This window comes from Schistocerca gregaria, chromosome 4 (assembly GCF_023897955.1).
Source record: "Schistocerca gregaria isolate iqSchGreg1 chromosome 4, iqSchGreg1.2, whole genome shotgun sequence".
In the NCBI taxonomy this organism is placed as follows: Eukaryota; Metazoa; Arthropoda; class Insecta; order Orthoptera; family Acrididae; genus Schistocerca; species Schistocerca gregaria.
In genome coordinates this window covers 258,930,699-258,948,684 of record NC_064923.1, presented here as the reverse complement: position 1 = coordinate 258,948,684, position 17,986 = coordinate 258,930,699, and the positions used below count along the sequence as shown (strand labels likewise).

Below are 17,986 nucleotides of genomic sequence, written 5' to 3'. Positions count from 1 at the left end.
GTGTCAAGGCAATGTGCAAAAGCACTGAGGAGTTCCCACTCTGTAAATGGGGCATTATAGGATTCACTGCAACATGTAGGGAATGAGAGGATGTACCCTTTCAGCCACCGTTTGAGTGTGTGAAAGGCTGGGGGGGGGGGGGGGGGGGGTAATTCTCCGATGCAGAGGCTCGAGCAAAGTGCTTGGCAATTGTGTTTGCGTCGGTACATAACTCGCCATTTATGATAACACCGGGGACAGCTGTTGAAACCTGGTACCCAAAAAGACCTTTGATCTTTGCCCAGACTTGGGAAGGTGCCATGTCGTATCCAATGGTGAGGACATCTCTCACCCAACACTCCTCCTTCCATTTGATAAGGCAACGAACATGGGCACAGAGCCATTTGAAGGCTATGAGAAGCTCCGAGGAAGGGTGCCGCTAATGCCACTGTAGAGTGACTTCAGGTGACCAACAAGGGACCGCCTTACACCTCGGGAACCCTAAAGAGCAAGGGATCGCATTTTCTGCCACAGAAACAATTGTGCTCGTCACTTGCTCAATCATCACATCGATGTTACTGTGTGGGGGAGATTCAGAGGTGACAGCAGAGGTGAAAGTTTCCCAATCCGCCTTGTTCAAAGCCCATCTGGGCAGGCTTCCATGTGCCCGACACTGGGGCACTGACAGGAATATGGGGAAGTGGTCACTGCCACACAGCTCGTCATGTGCTCTCCAGTGGATAGATGGGAGAAGTCTTGGGCTGCAAATTGATAAATCAATGGCCGAGTAAGTACCATGAGCCACACTGAAATGTGTGGCGGCCCCAGTATTTAAGAGACAAAGGTCGAATTGCAACAGTAAAGTTTCAACATCTCTGCCTTGGCCAGTAAGCATGGTACCACCCCACAAGGGGTTATGGGCATTAAAATCTCCTAGAAGTAGGAAAGGTTTAGGGAGTCGATCAATCAGTGTAGCTAATACATTCAGGGGTACTGCACCACCTAGAGGAAGAAATACTTGCAGACAGTTATTTCCTGCGTCGTCCTTATTCCGACAGCCACAGCTTCAAGAGGGGTTCGAAGGGGCACATGTTCACTACAGACCGAGTTTAGGACATAAACGCAAACTCCACCTGACACTTGATTATAGTCGCTTCGGTTCCTGTAATATCCCTTATAACCGCGGAGGACAGGGAGCTGCATTGCTGAGAACCAAGTTTCCTGGAGGGCAATGCAGATAGCAGATGAAAAGATTAACAGTTGCCGTAGCTCAGCCAGGCGGTGGAAAAAGAACCCACAATTCCACTGGAGGATGACATCGTGAGACTGGGAAGGCATGGAACATTCAAAGAGGCAGTTTACGCTGCCACTGATTTATTGCCTGAGCAGTCTATATCCATTGTCTGAGGGTCTGGCGAGATCTAGGTCCTGTGCGGATGCCACAATCTCCACTCCATCCTCAGCCACAGAGCTTATAGGTACCAGTGGTATGTGTGCCACCGCAATTTCCTTGGTCTTAGGAGGTTTTCTTTTTGGATTTCTCTTGCTCCTCCTTGGGTTTTCCTGGTTGGGAGGACTTCACTGGCTCAGTCTCTGGGACTGAGGATGAGCGTGAAGCCCTACAACCAGCTGCTTTTGGGCTCTTCAGCCACTGGCGGGTGTCGTCTTTCCCACTAGAAGAAACCTGGGAAGGAAGTGACCCAAGGGACCCCTTCCTAGCTTGAGACGCCGAAGAAGAGTTAGGCTTCTCCGGCTTAGAAGTGGGGACAGGCGTCTGTGATGGTTGGGGGGACAGTGCTCCCGGAGTAGGTGGTGCAGGAGCAACAGGGAGGGAAATGCGCTGCCCCCGCCCCCCCCCCCCCCCCCCCCATCAAGGGGGCTGGTCTAGTCTTCCGGCTCTGCGAGGTGACCTGTGTTGGCAGAGCTGATGGTGCCAGACCTGTTGTAGCGTCGGTGTAAGAATGTCATATGCACAGGATGCAGATGTTCAAATTTTCTCTTAGCCTCAGTGTAGGTTAGTCTGTCCAGGGTCTTGTACTCCATGATTTTCCTTCCTTTCTAGAGAATCCTGCAGTCAGGCAAGCAAGGCAAATGGTGCTCTCTGCAGTTGACACAGATGGGAGGCAGGGCACATGGAGTATTGGGATGTGATGGGCGTCCGCAATCTTGGTATGTGATGCTGGAAGTACAGCGGGAAGACATATGGCCGAACTTCCAGCACTTACAGCACCTCATCGGGGGAGGGATATAGGGCTTTATATCACACCGGTAGACCATCGCCTTGACCTTCTCAGGCAATGTATAACCCTCAAAGACCAAGATGAAGGCATTGGTGGCAACCTGATTATCCTTTGCCTTTGGACCCCGGTGGATAGGCTGGACGAAATGTACACCTCGCCACTCTAAATTGGCATGCAGCTCATCATCAGACTGCAAAAGAAGGTCACTGTGAAATATGATACCCTGGACTATATTTAAGCTCTTATGGGGCATCACGGTTACACAAACATCCCTCAGCTTGTCACAAGCGAGTAACTCCCGTGACTGGGCAGAGGATGCTGTTTTGATCAAGACTGACCCAGATCTCATTTTGGAAAAGCACCCACCTCCCTGAACTTGTCCTCTAAACGCTCAACAAAATACTGAGACTTCATCGTCATGAAAGATTCCCTATCAGCTCTCGAACATACAAGGTACCGGGGCAAATAAGATTTGCTTCCATCCTTAGGCTGACGTTCCTCCCATGGTGTGGCCAAGGAGGGGAACGATTTGGGGTCGTACTTCTTTGAGTTGACTTGAGCTCGTGATCACTTAGAGACTGCTGGTGTTTCACCACCAGCAAGAGATGATGGACTACACTTCATCGCATGTCATCCGCCCTGATGCTACCCTCTCCGACAAGGGGCCCTCCCCACGGGTGCCACCCAGCCACATCAAAGGCCACCTGGCAGGATGGCCATTGCCGGGAGACCCGATGCCCCAGGGCATCTACCCCTCAGCATATCTGGGGAGTTAACGATGCAGGCATCAGCAGAGGAATTCCTGTGTGGTCAGGGGGCTACAATCAACAGGGTACATGGTGGCCCCACCACAGCAGACTGGCTACCGTGCTGGATATCAGGTGCAAAGAAGTCCATGGTCCATGGTCCTCATCAACACGGAAGTCGACACTGCGAAGTGCATGGTGGAAAAAACGCCCAGGAAGGTGTCCTCACCCTAGAGATGGAGAATGGGCAGGACTGCAATACGACAATGAGAAAGTGGGCTAAAGATCTCAAAGCACAATGGACACAATGCACCTTGTAAGGCTACCTCCCCAATTAGCTCACTCTTTGGGAAAATTTTGAAGAATGGAGGTCAAACCGTACAGTGGACCATCATATAAAGGCCAAAACGTGTGAAACACCTTTTAATTGCCTCGTACGACAGGCAGGAATATCTCAGGCCTAGTCTAATTCCTGGACCTGCAGGGTGGCATAAGGAATTCTGAATGAAGAGAAGTCACTGTGCAGATTTCTTTGCAGTTTGTGGATGACAACAGCTCTGTACATCCCCACAAATGACACTCAGTTCTTTCCCCACGGGATTCATATGATATCTGAAAGATGGGAGAATGTAGAGGCCGGCGATGGCCAATACTATGAATAATAATTTTTTTATACGTTAGAGTGCATTCACAAATTGCTGAGTTCACCGTCATATTAAAAAAAAAATCTAAAAGAAGACCTTGTATGATTAAACGTAGGTACCAATTGGCGAACAGGTATACAAAATTTGGCGAACAGGTATACAAAATTAAAAACCATTTAGGTGTAATGCAGTTTGCCACAAGTACAGCATTATTTGACATCTGTCAATACACAAATTTTGTCCTAGGTATGGCAAAGGAGAGAGGAATCTGTAGACATAAAACCATTCTTTTATGCAACGGCAATAGCCATATTTCTTTATTATATACAAGTTAATAGTATTGAAAAGCGTATCATTCTCCAAGATAAGAGCATAAAAATGTAATTTGATCATTCATAAATAACAACCAAACTTCCACAATTTTATTCACATGAAGTGTAAACAGACATCACTAAAACAGAGATAGTTTACTTTTTATTATTTTTCATCACTTACCAGACATGTAAAAATCACTAAAATTATTGGTCAATATGTCTGTCTCATTCAAATTACTAATCAATCTTCAACAAGGATATATGCAAAGTATCCATAACAAAACAACATTCAACGAACTCCCCTTCTCTCTTCTTCAATGAAAGCATATCATAATGACAATTCCATCTGCTCTGATGAGTATGTGACACGTAAAAGGAAAGTGCTGGTACAACTGTTTACATATAATTTTGTTTTTATTTTTTATTTTTTTTTACAAAAGATATAATCATGCGATGGTTTCATATAAATTGATGAAGGCTGTATAGGATCTGGAGCTTGGTGGAATTTTATTTTTACCTTGTGTATGCATCGTTAGGCTGGATACTAACATTCTGCAGTAATATCTCATATGTGAATCTAAAGCTCTCTCTCCTGTTATATTTTTACCTGCTGAATTCAGGTTTGAAAAATCATAAGCATAGCATATTGGAAAGGGGAAGATGGCTGAAGAAAATCTGTGCTCTGTCGTGTCTTGTTGAGTTATTCTGTTCAGCTGTCAGATGAATTCTCTACTTATTTCAATGAACATAAACACTACAAAAAACTGCCAAATTCTTTGGTGAGAAAAAATAAATGATACTGTTATGCTTCAACTTACAAACCTGTTCCCTTCACTCAATTTTAGAGAGAAAAGCATCAGGATAGGGGGATGGGAGAGGGGAGCAGGAATGTGGGATGGAGGAGGGATCAGGACTGGGATGGAAATAAGTAAATGAGCGTTATCTGTATTTGTAGCAACACTTTTCCATTATCTCGTTTGTAGGAAAAAGTGTTGGCTCACCAACTTTATGGTTAACTGTATTATGGAGAGAACTGTAGTTAAGTCCACTGCCTTTCTGAAGTAACCTATAACAGTTTATCATAAAATTTTCAAAACTCAAAAGATTGGAACAACATAATCACAATGACAGAACTATAGTTTAAAGTTCATCGCGATTATACATAACTAAGCCAACAAGGTATGGTTTTTCTTGGTATCCCAGTCCTTCAAGAATTTAGTATTTTTTTTTCCTGTAATGGATGATGCAGCATTTGCACAACAGATACACCTTCATTGTAATGCTTCAAACCATTTCATTTTTCATTATTCAGGCCCCATACAAAGAATTCCATATAAAACAGTACCATTTACACTTTGTGTGTTAGGTAAGAAGCAATGTTGTACCACCTAATGTCTTTTCAGTTTGCTTGTGGATTCTACTATGAAAAAGGAAACCTCACGACCGTTTTCTTCGTACTGTAGGTAGATTTGTAAAATACAGAGCAGCATTCAGATAGGCTTCTTTGCTAATATTGTACACTGGATGAACAGGAGCCTGGAAAAAAAAGGACAATTTAAAAAAAAAATCCTGTTGGAGGCCAGTAAATCTTAAGCAGTTTTTAATCCAAACTTCCTACTTCCTTAAACTTTTAATTTAACACCAGCTCCAATTTGTTACATTTTTAGTGCAAATAAGAAGTAGACTCGTAGCTAAACTCAAGAATCAGAACTGTAAGCTGAAAACTATACTTTCTGTAACAGGGTTGACAAAAAGGTTTAATGAGGTTGTATAAGTGTAATTTCTTAAATAATGCAATGGATTGCAAACAAATCTTTAAGGTAATGACAAGTAAAGCACCATATTTTGCCCAAAAACATAGATATTTGGTAGTTTCTGCATTTTTCTTCTTAACACACTTACGAGCACAGGAAGAACCAGGAGTTGTTGACTGAAGACACTTTATATAACAGAGATACATCATCAATTTCCTTCTCACACCATCTCTGGGCATGAACAGAATCCCACTAAACCATTCATATTCCTCAGAACCTCCAGATATGATGGTGGTAGTTAGCTACTGTGTGTTCCAAGCAAAACTCTGAAGTGTGTCTCCTACTAATTTCAAAATAATTAGCAGGAATCATCTTGGAAATGGATAATGCCATTTATATCACTATAGAGTATTCTTTCTTTGATATCATTGCTCACAGCTGGTTTGAGACCCAAGTGACACAAGGGTGAATAATAATTAATAGAAAACTGACACTGATGAAAATATATGCTAACTAAAGTAAAAAACATTACAACAGTACACAAAAGATATTTCTACAACTGCAAATGTGTGGATGCAAGTGACCACTGATTTCTGCATCAAACATTGTCCTAGTTGGAATTAGAGTCCAATTAGATGAGGACTTAATACAATAGTTTACATCTGTACAAATTAGGACAATATTTCATAACTCAAGTCAGTGGCAGCTCGTAACCATACATTTACAAGTACAATGTCAACAACTCATTTGCAGGTCCATGTTTACTGGAACGTTTTGCTTGTGTTTCCATAAAGTTTCAGATGTGGGAGCTTTTGCTACTAATTATGATATGCCCTACATGTATAACACCAAAATTTTGATTATAATATTTATAGATACATGAATCATAAAACATACACTGCTCAGAGCTTAGTGCACATATTTTCATATTACACCATTTCAGTGACAGAAGGATTAAGTTCCTTCAAAGAATTCTGATGGTCGGTCAGAGAAATTAAGATGGACCATTTGTAAGCGCCTCTTCATTTCATGGGCTTCAAGGAATCATTCATGAGAATGGTTGTGTGTGACACACTGAGGTTTATTTCTCCATTACGGTTAAATTAAATATGAATTTAATGTAACTATTGTTGTATTTTCTATTACAAGCCACTTTCTCAAAATGAAACAGAAATACAAATGAATAAAAGGATAACAAACAAAAGTGTAAAAATAATGTATTTTTTATAGTAAAAGAAATTATATAACAACAAATAAATAAATACATATACTTTTACTATCTTCAATTTTTAATTGCATAATGCTATGTAACAATCACTGATATTGTCAACCAAAACAAAAGAATGTGTACTGAATGACTGGTTCATGCCATGCTGTGATGTCAGTTGCTTACTCCTCCCTCCTGGCCACCCACAATCACTAGTACTCACTGGGCATGCGGCACTGCACCACCCGCACAAAATGGATTAGCAATTTAAAAAGATTAAAATTTTGAAATTTTAAAATGTACACTGGCCAAATTTTGATTCTTGCAGACCACCAGTTGGGAACCAATGCTCTAAATGGACAAGATCCTGCAACAAGTGGTAGCCAGGTCCCTCAGCATGCTGAGTACACAGAAGACACACATCGGGAGGAACGAGTGGGGTAGCACCTGTAAGAGCTTTGTCAGTGCAGCTGCAACCAAAAGACCATGAGTGAAAGGCATAAAGAACACTCTGTGATCTTAGCTGGTGTGTGAACTTCCAGGCAACTGCATGTATGGCCATGGTAAGAAGGACAGGAAATGTGTGGCATCTGTCATTGACAAAACAGCCACACCACCCTCATTCCTGTCTCCAGTAAGATTGTCCTTCCTGTGGGAGTGGTAACCCATTAACTCAGGTATATCGCTGACTCTAAAATGAATTTCTTGTAAGCAGATGCAAAATGGCCTCTCCTCGGCCAAAGGCTTTAATTCTACTGCAATATGGAAGTCCCAGTTGGGGCCACTGATTAGTGAGAGTTGTCCTCGTCCTTTTTTCGCAATGGTGATATGTCCTAGAGGTCAAGGGGGCCATTAGATGGTGCCCAGCTCTCCCGTTCCTCCACGTGGATATCAGTATCCTCGACCATAATATCACCACCAAAAAGGGAGTGTGTTCGAGAAGCTAATGATTTTGCTGCCTCTCGTTTTTTCCGATTTGAAAGTGTGAATTCTCTATTTGCATCTCATATTTCTGATCCTGAAACTCGATATAATATATCTTCGATTTTGAACAAATTTTTGTATGGTGTTTTTCCTTACCTGTGGGGGGGGGGGGGGGGGGGGGGGGTAGAGAGGACATCTTAGTGGGTTTCTGATGGTGTGCAGCAGTATGTAGACAAGGTTCCAAGACCATTGCTGATGACCCCTGAATGGTTTCATGATGAAATGTGTCTTCCCCTTTCCACAGGTACATTGACAAGAGCATACATGCTTATTTGACTTGGCAACTGACTTTTTAAGGGCTGATGCAAAAGAAACAACAAATACCAAATGTTGCATAGCTTTGAAAGCTTCACCACAGTGTACGCGTCTCATAACTTTCAACTCCTAAATTTAACAGTCGTTCGATTCATAAGGGAGCCTCCAGAATTTCCCTTCCATTACATGCCATAGTGTACGACCAAATCTTTGACATATGCAGCATCACACAGGATTGGGAACAAATAGTCAAACATTAAGATGGATATCCCCTGCAAGAATATTATCAGGAAATTTTGGAGTGCTGAAGGTTAGAATAAATGACACAGTTTTTCCCAATGCGTCACTGACTCCTTTCATGTAGTTCTGCACTTCTGTTATACCCACATTTTTAGATTCTCCATGTAACTGCTTAGCGTCTATCTGCATTATATCAGAGCAGGTAACCATGCCTTCACAGAAGTTAATGGCATTATGCAACTCACCTACAATTGGACAGTCACCTAAACCTTGCATTACAAAAGCTTAAGCACTTGGTATGATGTGGCAGTTTCAACTAGAAGTGTGCCATTACGAAGATGTTTAACTTTTTTAAGGACCCTGCAATACTCTCCAACACCTAGTGAATATAGAAAAAAGAGACCTTCTCAAAGGTACCCACTGCTACCTCAATTAGAAAGAAAGATACTGTAATTATGAGACTGATGAAATGAGTTTTCTTTGTTCTATCTGACGGTACACCCGCCCCATCAGGAGTAGACGAAAATGGTGGCCACTTCAAATGAATCCCACGAACCACCAGGGAAACAAATGTTGACCCAAGCAGAGCCCCGTGTGCCTGATCAAGCCTTATACTGCTGGGGTGTTGCAGGTGGCCCAGAGCATTCCTGGTAGACACCGTTCTAACTCAGCAGTCATTAATCCCATTAGCTCATAGCACATATTGAGGTTGAAGGGCTTTTACCTTTCTCATGTTCCAGGCAGTGAAGCCAAGGCCTCCGTTCTCCAAAACAAAAATCATTCCACCATCGCACCTAATGATGACCCCCAAAGCACGCCCAGAGTTTACAGTAGAGGAGGTCTGGCAGTGCTGGACGTTCTTCAGCTTAGGGGGAATGTGGTACCACTGTGCCCATATTCAACCACTGCCAGCAGAACTCCCTGGCAAAAACATGGCCAGCCCCCCCCCCCCCCCCCAATTTGTGGGACTTGGGGCACTCTTCCGTCAAGCCCCTCTGCAGAGGCCTGTCTGGATTGGGTGGCCCTGCAAGTAGCTATGCTTTGGCAGGTATAGCCCTCGGCATCACTGAGGCACACAAACCCTCCCACCTGGCACTGAAGATGGCTATGATATGGCAGCACCCACTGGGAGGTGTTTTCATCTGTTCTGGACATCAAGAAAATTTAGTAGTTATTTCATCAGTAATGCACTCAACATTTCTCAGGTTTAGAGATGCAACTGGAGTGTCTGCATCCTTGCGATCAGTTCTTGGTTTTAGTAGTCATTGATGGTGAATTTAAGACCTAAATACCAGGGCACTATGCTCTGGTAACAGAGTTCCAGTTATTTTACTGTATCAAAATAATTTTCTTTACACTCTATTCTTTGAAGTCACATTTCTAACAATTTTCTTAAGTGTTCTGTGTAATGGATCATGTCTGATGAGCTCTTCATTCGTAGAAAATTGTTATGCTTTCACTCAGTCTTTACTTTTGGAACCAAAACAAAGTAACTCACATCAAGATTAGGGTACTACAGGAGGACATTCTAATATTTCCTTATTGTAAACAAAATAGTCATTCTAATTCAATTGTAAGGTATTCTTGGATTGAAACAAGTGCACTCACATCACCAAACACATTTTATTTGATTGGAACAGTATTACTAAACACTATGTTCTGTTGTCTGCTAGGATGTAACACCACACGTAACTCATGTACTTATCTGAGTAATTCTTTGCTTCATGAACTATCTGTTCTTTCAGAGCTTATGGTACCAACAAAGAATAGTTCCTCCTCCCACCAATGCAGTCCTGCACAATTACATTCTTTTTTTTTCCTTTCAATGCAGACAATATCAAGGATTTTCTACAAAATAATGTGACACACAGTACTCTCCTCCACTAGTTCCTGAACTGTAACAACAGTATCCTTGACAATTAAGAAGAAACAAGAAGGAGCAGTGGAAGGCTGAACTTACTATTCACATTCTGAACACAGTAGTGCAATGAAGAGAACCTTTCCTAAACACCAGACAATATTTCCAGGAACAATGGTCCACTTGTCCAATATTAAATCTCGAGACAAAATATGCAACACAAGTGATGGCCCATCTTGCTTCTTCTTCTTAAATGTCTTTACACTCTTGAGTGATCAACCATACAACAAAGCTGAGGAGCATTATGAACTGTTGACAACAGTATGTGTATAGATGTAGAGACATGTATAAAATTATACACAGATGCTGTTTAGACTTGTCCACCTAGAGCCTCACACTGCAAAACATTACTAGCTTAACTAGTAGTTAGTTCAATAGTTCTGATAGTTAAAATTCTCTTACATAAAATCTGTGTAACATAACTAGATTATCAGCCATATGCATGAATGGAGTGACTGCATTTTCTAACAATTGATTTATTGTAATAGAAAATGACTGATGATATCTAAGGAAAATCAAAAGAAAAACTTACAATTTCATTTAAAATTGGATTTCCTACAATACAGCACCGGTCCCCAACTGCATGCTGTGCAACTGACAATCCACTCAGTGTGTAACAGGTATGATAAACATCACGGGGTCTGCAATAGTACAGAACCTATATTAGGAAACAATACATTATACTTAAGAAAGGCAACATAAATTTGCTCTAACTATGAACTTCAATCATACATATATCATCTGACACATTATTATTGCCTTCCTGTTACATGCCACAGATGTTACTGAACCTGGGATTTCCAAAGTTAGGTACAAAAATAATGATAAAAACCTATGATCATCTATGAGTGAAAAAAAAAAAAAAAACACAGATGTAATCACTTATTATAGTTAAAAGTACAAAATGGAGTTCATCCCACTCCAGAAGTGAAACCATTTATACTAAGCTACACAGTGAACTAACAATAAAATGATAATCTAGTGAAATTCTTATGAACTAGACACAGACTTAAATCACCTGAGGGGTAAAACTGAAAACAGGAGCCATTATAGTGTAGTCATGAGCACATTATTTTAAAAAGTGTATTTCCACTACCTTCTTAGTGTAATATTCATTAAACCATCATTGTCTGATATTTTTACATCCCACCACTGCACAGGTACAACCTCTAGAATTTTTGCACGTATTGTGGTCTTTAATGATATGTACTCATGTTGCTCCTGCATATTTCTAATGGGTTCTAGCTACTTTCCAATAAGTCACGGCATCAATCTTTGGTTATATTTTAGACTGCAGCATACAACTTTCTGAGCCCATCTGTAATCCATTTACCTGGCCTTGTGTCTGTTCCACTTCCATATCCCATAATAGTCTGCTTACAGAATCTTTTTTTTTTCTTTTTTAGCCTCTCCTAGCAATCCCATCATGCATATCTTCACTGCCCCCCTCTCCCTCGAGCTGCCCTTGGTTTTATTACTGCTTTTCACCACAACTCCACATTATCAGTGTCATAGACAAGGATCATATATATTGATAGCAAACTTTACCATAATTTACTTGAAGCAAGCAAATTTTAAATCGATAAGCACTTTGAAGTTTGTGCATGTGAACTATGGCTAGATAATTTAGTGTTGATATTAGCAACGGTGTACAGGTCCCCCATTAGGAGATAGGAAGCTATTCATAAAAAATTTGACTCCCTATTACACTGTCTGTCAGGCAGAACAAAGACATTAATCTGTGGTGTAAACTTTTTAAGCAATTCTGATAGGAAGAGTGAACTAGAAGTGTTATTAATGACGTATAACTTAGAATCAGTGATCAATTTCCATATATGTATGGCTCAAGACAGTAGCACTCTAATAGATAATGTATTTGTCCAGCAAAAGGATGCAAAAATAACACATGCTTTCCCTGTGATAAAATGGATTGTCAGACCATGGTGCATAACTGATTAGCTTGCAAAGCTTATCAGGGTGTACAGTACAGAAACCATTAAGTGAAAATGTAAGGCTGGTTAACGCGATACCTACAGGGCACTTCAGAGTAAGTTTAAGAAATGTTAATTGGGGAAATGTATATAATGAGCCAAATGCCAATGATAAATGCAACATATTTCTTGGTAAATTTATATCCATTTTTGAGCACTGTTGCCCCCCCAAAATTACTAAATGTAACACCAAACAGTTTTCAATGAAACCTTGGATCACTACACGTATTAAAGTGCCTTCAGAGAGGAAAATAAAATTGCAAGAGGCTGCAAGAATTAGTCAAGACCCAGATGTAATTTTACACTATAAAATTATTGTAACATACTGAGAAAAGTTGTCAGAAAATCAAAAAATGTGTGTATTAGAGATGAAATTAACAACTCATGCATTAAAATCAAATCAGTATGGAATGTTGTCAGAAGAGAGACAGGAAAACTAATCACTGGGGTAAATAGTATTACTATTAAAGAGAATGAAACCATCATAACCAACAGAACACAAGTAGCTAACGTATTCAACAACCATTTCTTAAGTGTAGGTAAAAAAAAAAAAAAAATTGGTGACAACAGTTCAAAAGAAAAAGTCATGCAGAGTCAGTTTTGAGAAAACCTAGTCAGATAAATTTTCACCTAACAACTTCTTGTGAAATAAGGAAAATCATTAAATCTTTGAAAAATAAATGTTCTGTTTGAGCAGATGACATCTCTAACAAGATATTAAAACAATGTGGAGCAGTTACAGCTGATGATCTGAGTCACATCTTTAATGCATCACTAATTCAAGGTATTTTCCCAGACAGGGCCATTTTCAAGCCTCCATACAAAAAAGGGGCCACCACAGATGTCAAAAATTACAGGCCAGTGTCCTTGTTCACAGTATTTTCAAAAATTGTCGAGAAAGTAATGTAGTCAAGAGTGGTTAGCCATCTCAGCAGCAATGGGATATTTAGTAAGTCACAGTTTGTGATTTCAAAAATGCTGTTCTACAGAGACAGCTATATACAATATCACTCCCCACATAATAGAGCCTTTAAATAATAAAAAGGCCACCAATGGGAATTTTCTCTGACTTATCCAAAGCATTTGATTGTGTGAAGCATGACATTACGTTACATAAATTACAATTCTATGGTATAAATGGAACAGCATATGAGTGGTTTAAGTAATATCTACAGAACAGGAAGCAAAAAGTTTGTTTATATGGTTTTAGTGATTCAAGGAAGTTTCCCCACTTCATCTAACTGGGGTGAAATTACATTAGGTGTTCCACAGGGTTCTATCAAGGCCCCTTCTGTTCTTGATGTGTGTGAATGACCTCCCTTCTTATCTGAAACAAGAAGCTGAACTGACACTGTTTGCTAATGATATAAGCATCATTATTAATCCAGTGAAAGAAACTCCAACAGAAAATGATATAAATAATGTCTTTGGAAAAGTTATCGATTGGTTTTCTGCGAATGCACTTGCCCTGAACTTTTATAAAATGCAGAACATCCAATTTTCTACTGTAAGAAGTACAGCTCCTTAACAAAAATATACCACATCAACGGAAATCAGTAGCCAGGGTAGGGCATAAGTTTTTGGGTGGACATATAGATGAGAATCTTAATTGGAAAATTCATATTTTGGATCTCCTAAAGTGACTAGAATAACTGCTAATTTTAAGGATGCAGAAATTAGTAAGCTAACATACTTTGCATACTTTCACACACTAATGTAATATGAAACAATAAGGATGCAGAAATTAGTAAGCTAACATACTTTGCATACTTTCACACACTAATGTCATATGAAACAATATTTTGGGGTAACTCAACATTTAGACAAAAAGTATTCACTGCTCAAAAGAAAGTGGTTAGAATAATTGTGGGGCTCATAGCCACACATCTTGTAGGCATCTCTTTAAAAGGTTAGAAATTCCTAAAAACAGCCTCACAGTACATTTACTCTTTAATGAAATTTGTTTTCAACAGCATGGAGCAGTTTAAAAACAACAGTGACATTCATGATTGTAATACCAGAAGAAGGAAGGACGCACACTATCCTCTACTTAACTTATCTCTGGCACAGAAAGGGGTAAAATATGCTCCTGTAAAACTTTTCGATAAATTACCAAATGAAATAAAATGTCTGACAGAAAGCAGTAACAGTTTTAAAAAGTAAACTCCTTGATAACACTTTCTGTACCACAGACGAATTTTTGAATTGGAATAAATAAATCTATATGTATTCTGCACCATTTAAGAGCATGGGGTACGTTACAAAAAATTTTAAGCTTTAAAAAGCAAAACAAAAACAACCAAAAAAACCTTCATTCATGTGTGTATTTCTTATGCACTTGACATGTTCCACATCATAACGGTCATGTGAGATTGATCAATGGAACACGTAACTAAAACACACACACACACACACACACACACACACACACACCAAATGCCTCACAATTCAAACTATTTGGTTTGCCAAAAGAATTGCAAGCCATTGTTACTATTTTGTCTGTATATTCTGATATTGATTCAGTAGTAGTATTGTGCTCATTTCATCAGTAATAAACTATTAGCATCTATTTCCCTGATTTGCTGACTTGGCAAGTACATGCAAAGGTTCTAATACTATTTTCAATGAATGAAAGAACATTTTAAAGTACTGAAATTTGAACCAAAGTACAATTTCTTGGACTGAGGGGGACACTAAACATGGATTTGATAAAAATTGAGCTGGCTACATTTGTAATATGTTAATGGTGAGTATTTATTATTATCTGAGAATCATGAAGAATACTTATTCCATTTACCAAAACTTGTAGGTTTAAAAATAGTCTTTCACTGTGGTAGCAATGATTAAGAAAAATAAACATGAACATGAAGCAAAAACAAAAATATAAAACCAAACCAAACTAAATATAAACCCAAACCAAAAACAAAAAAAGATTTTTAAAAGTAAGATGTTAATCATTATTCATTCTTTTCATTAAAAACTGTAAAGTTTCTAATCCCTCCACCCCTGCTCTGAAGTTCAGTTAGGTGCTAAAATTTGTTGGGGCTATGGGATACCTGATTCCACGTAGGTTTAGTGGTCTCACAAAGGTTGGGGGACCACTGCTACACACAGATTCTGTGGTCATGATTTTTTTAATACATGCTTTGGAACAAAACCAGCATTCCCAGCTCAAATTTTGTTATATTAATTTGATAGGATTAATTACTTTTATATTTAAATCTCTGTTTTTCTCTGCTTCTTAGCCTCTGTAGAAGTTATTCCCTGATGTTTTCACGCATGTCGTATCATTCTGTCCTTTTTATCTAGTCTGCTACAGATGTGTAAGTACGATACTGACCTTTGTAACACAGCTCGTGTAACTGTAACTGTCATTGTTGTTTATCATTATGATCCCAATCACCTACGAAGACAGCAACAATAATTGGTAAGTAAATGTTCAGTTTTTGTGTTCTGGACATATGCAACTGCTGACTGCACTGAGCAAGTGTGTGTGAATTCCTAAGCGACCAAACTGCTGAGGTCATCACTACTTAAACTAATATTAAGAACAACACACACACACACACACACACACACACACACACACACACACGCCCGAGGGAGGATTCTAACCTCAGCGCGAGGGGCCACGCACTGAGCAAGTGAAATGATGCTGATTAATCATCAGACTGTTCCAGAGCTCCCACTCCTTTCTCCCTCATTATCAAAATTGCTAATTGAACTGTAAACATAGTGTAATGATAGGACATTATGATTCTTGAGGCAGTAACTTCCCAGTAACTAAGATACAAAGTACTCTGGACTGTCAGAAATAATGTTACTGTAAATCAAAGTAACCAGACTAGGTTTCAATATAATTATCACTACGAACATCACTATGTTCTATAGAACACACAGTACAGCACAGAAAAAAATAATATCCCAACACTGATTTCCCCTCTCAGTTTCATCTGAGTCACATTTGGACATAAGATTAGGTTTTCTTCTCCGGTATCTAACATACATTCACCTATTCAACAACAGTAACTTTTGAGTGTCTTTAGAGCTCAACTTCAAAGTTGCTAAGTAATTCACAACTAGATTATTCTATATCAATAACAGATATATGGGACACCTTGCCTATACAACTAGAATTTAAAAGACTAAAACAACTAGTCACAATTGTGTTTGGTTGTGGTTCTTAAGTCACGTAACCCAAATACTAGGATAAGAACATCAAACAAGCAAGCAATGGTTCACAATCTGTTCTTTTTATGTTCAAATTTCTCAATGTAAAGTACTTCTGAACCAGAGATTTGAACCATAATAGACTGGTTATGTTATATAAACAATGATCATAAAAGTAATTTAAATTTCTTGCAGTTTCAGAGCATTCAACTTTCTCAGCAATATTTTCACACTGCAACCACTCTACCAAACTATATATGCAAAAAAAAAAGAATCACTTCTTAAAAACAATTAACAGTACAAAACAATAACTTACTTTGATGGCTTGTCAACAAAACCCCCAGAAGGATCCTGGCAACAAACGAGTATATATTCTTGTAAGGCTGTCTGATGGAAAAGCCACCTCTCCATGTCTACAGTACTCGTACCTGATACAGAAAGAAAAGTGAAGACCCATAAAAATATGTAACTGTCAGCACCTGCAGCAAGTCCTGGGTGCCTTTTGATAGTTTTGATAATGTATCATCAAGTTAGAAAGAGGGGGTGGGAAGTAAGGAGCATGGTAGGGGAGAGAGAGAGAGAGAGAGAGAGAGAGAGAGAGAGAGAGAGAGAGAGAGAGAGAGAGAGAGAGAGAGGAGAAAAATAAGAACAATATGTGGGGAAAACAAGGAGGGGAAATAAGGTGAGAATATGAAAAAAAAAATATAGTGCAGATGTGTAGGACATGGTTGGGTAGGGGGAAGTGAAAAGTGATAGGAAGAAGTGACAAGCAATAGCAGAAATGAGTAGGCGCAGGGGGGAGTGAGTAGAGAGGATGGAAGGATGCAATGCAGATTGTGCTAAATGGTGAAGGAGAGCCAGGTGAGTTGATGAGTGGGTGTGGGGTGACTGGGTGGCGGCAAGTAAGTGGAAGGGGCAGGACCAGTGGGGACGAGAGGGATGGACATGTGGTCGAAGGTGATTAGGGGCCGGTGCAAGGGCAGAGGGGCCGGTGCAAGGTGGGCGCATGTGTGGACAGCCGGCGACTGGTTGGAGGGACAGTGGGCAGGTGAAGGTGAAGTGGATTAACAGTGGGTTAATAGGTGGATGAAGGCACAGTGGATTAGAGGATGGGTGAAGTGAAGGGCGAGTGGCCACATAGGTGAAGTGGCAGCGTACTTGAAGTGGTGGGGGCACGAACATGTAAGCGAAGTGGTGGCAGGGTCGTACGTACTTGGACGAAGTAGTGGCAGGGTCATACACACGTGGGCGAAGTCGTGCGCACACACACATGGGCCAAGTTGTGCGCACACACACATGGGCCAAGTCGTGCGCACACACACATGGGCCAAGTCGTGCGCACACACACATGGGCCAAGTCGTGCGCACACACACATGGGCCAAGTCGTGCGCACACACACATGGGCCAAGTCGTGCGCACACACACATGGGCCAAGTCGTGCGCACACACACATGGGCGAAGTCGTGCACACACACACACACACACATACACACACGGGCGAAGTCGTGCACACACACACACACACACACACACACACACACAC

The 17,986-nt window shown here is 40.3% G+C and overlaps 1 protein-coding gene across 1 annotated transcript in view; it reads right to left on the bottom strand.

The window, feature by feature from the left end:
• Positions 1 to 4,009: 4,009 nt before the first annotated feature.
• The window catches only part of LOC126266676 (protein farnesyltransferase subunit beta), an 85,908-nt gene continuing 71,931 nt past the window's right edge, over positions 4,010 to 17,986 (bottom strand). Inside the window, exons 8-10 of the mRNA XM_049971098.1 lie at positions 16,759 to 16,870; positions 10,814 to 10,922; positions 4,010 to 5,459 (exon numbers count right to left, since the gene is read on the bottom strand). Of these exons, the coding sequence (XP_049827055.1) occupies positions 5,361 to 5,459; positions 10,814 to 10,922; positions 16,759 to 16,870 (320 nt within the window). The 3' untranslated portion in view covers positions 4,010 to 5,360. The remainder of the gene's footprint in view (positions 5,460 to 10,813; positions 10,923 to 16,758; positions 16,871 to 17,986) is intronic.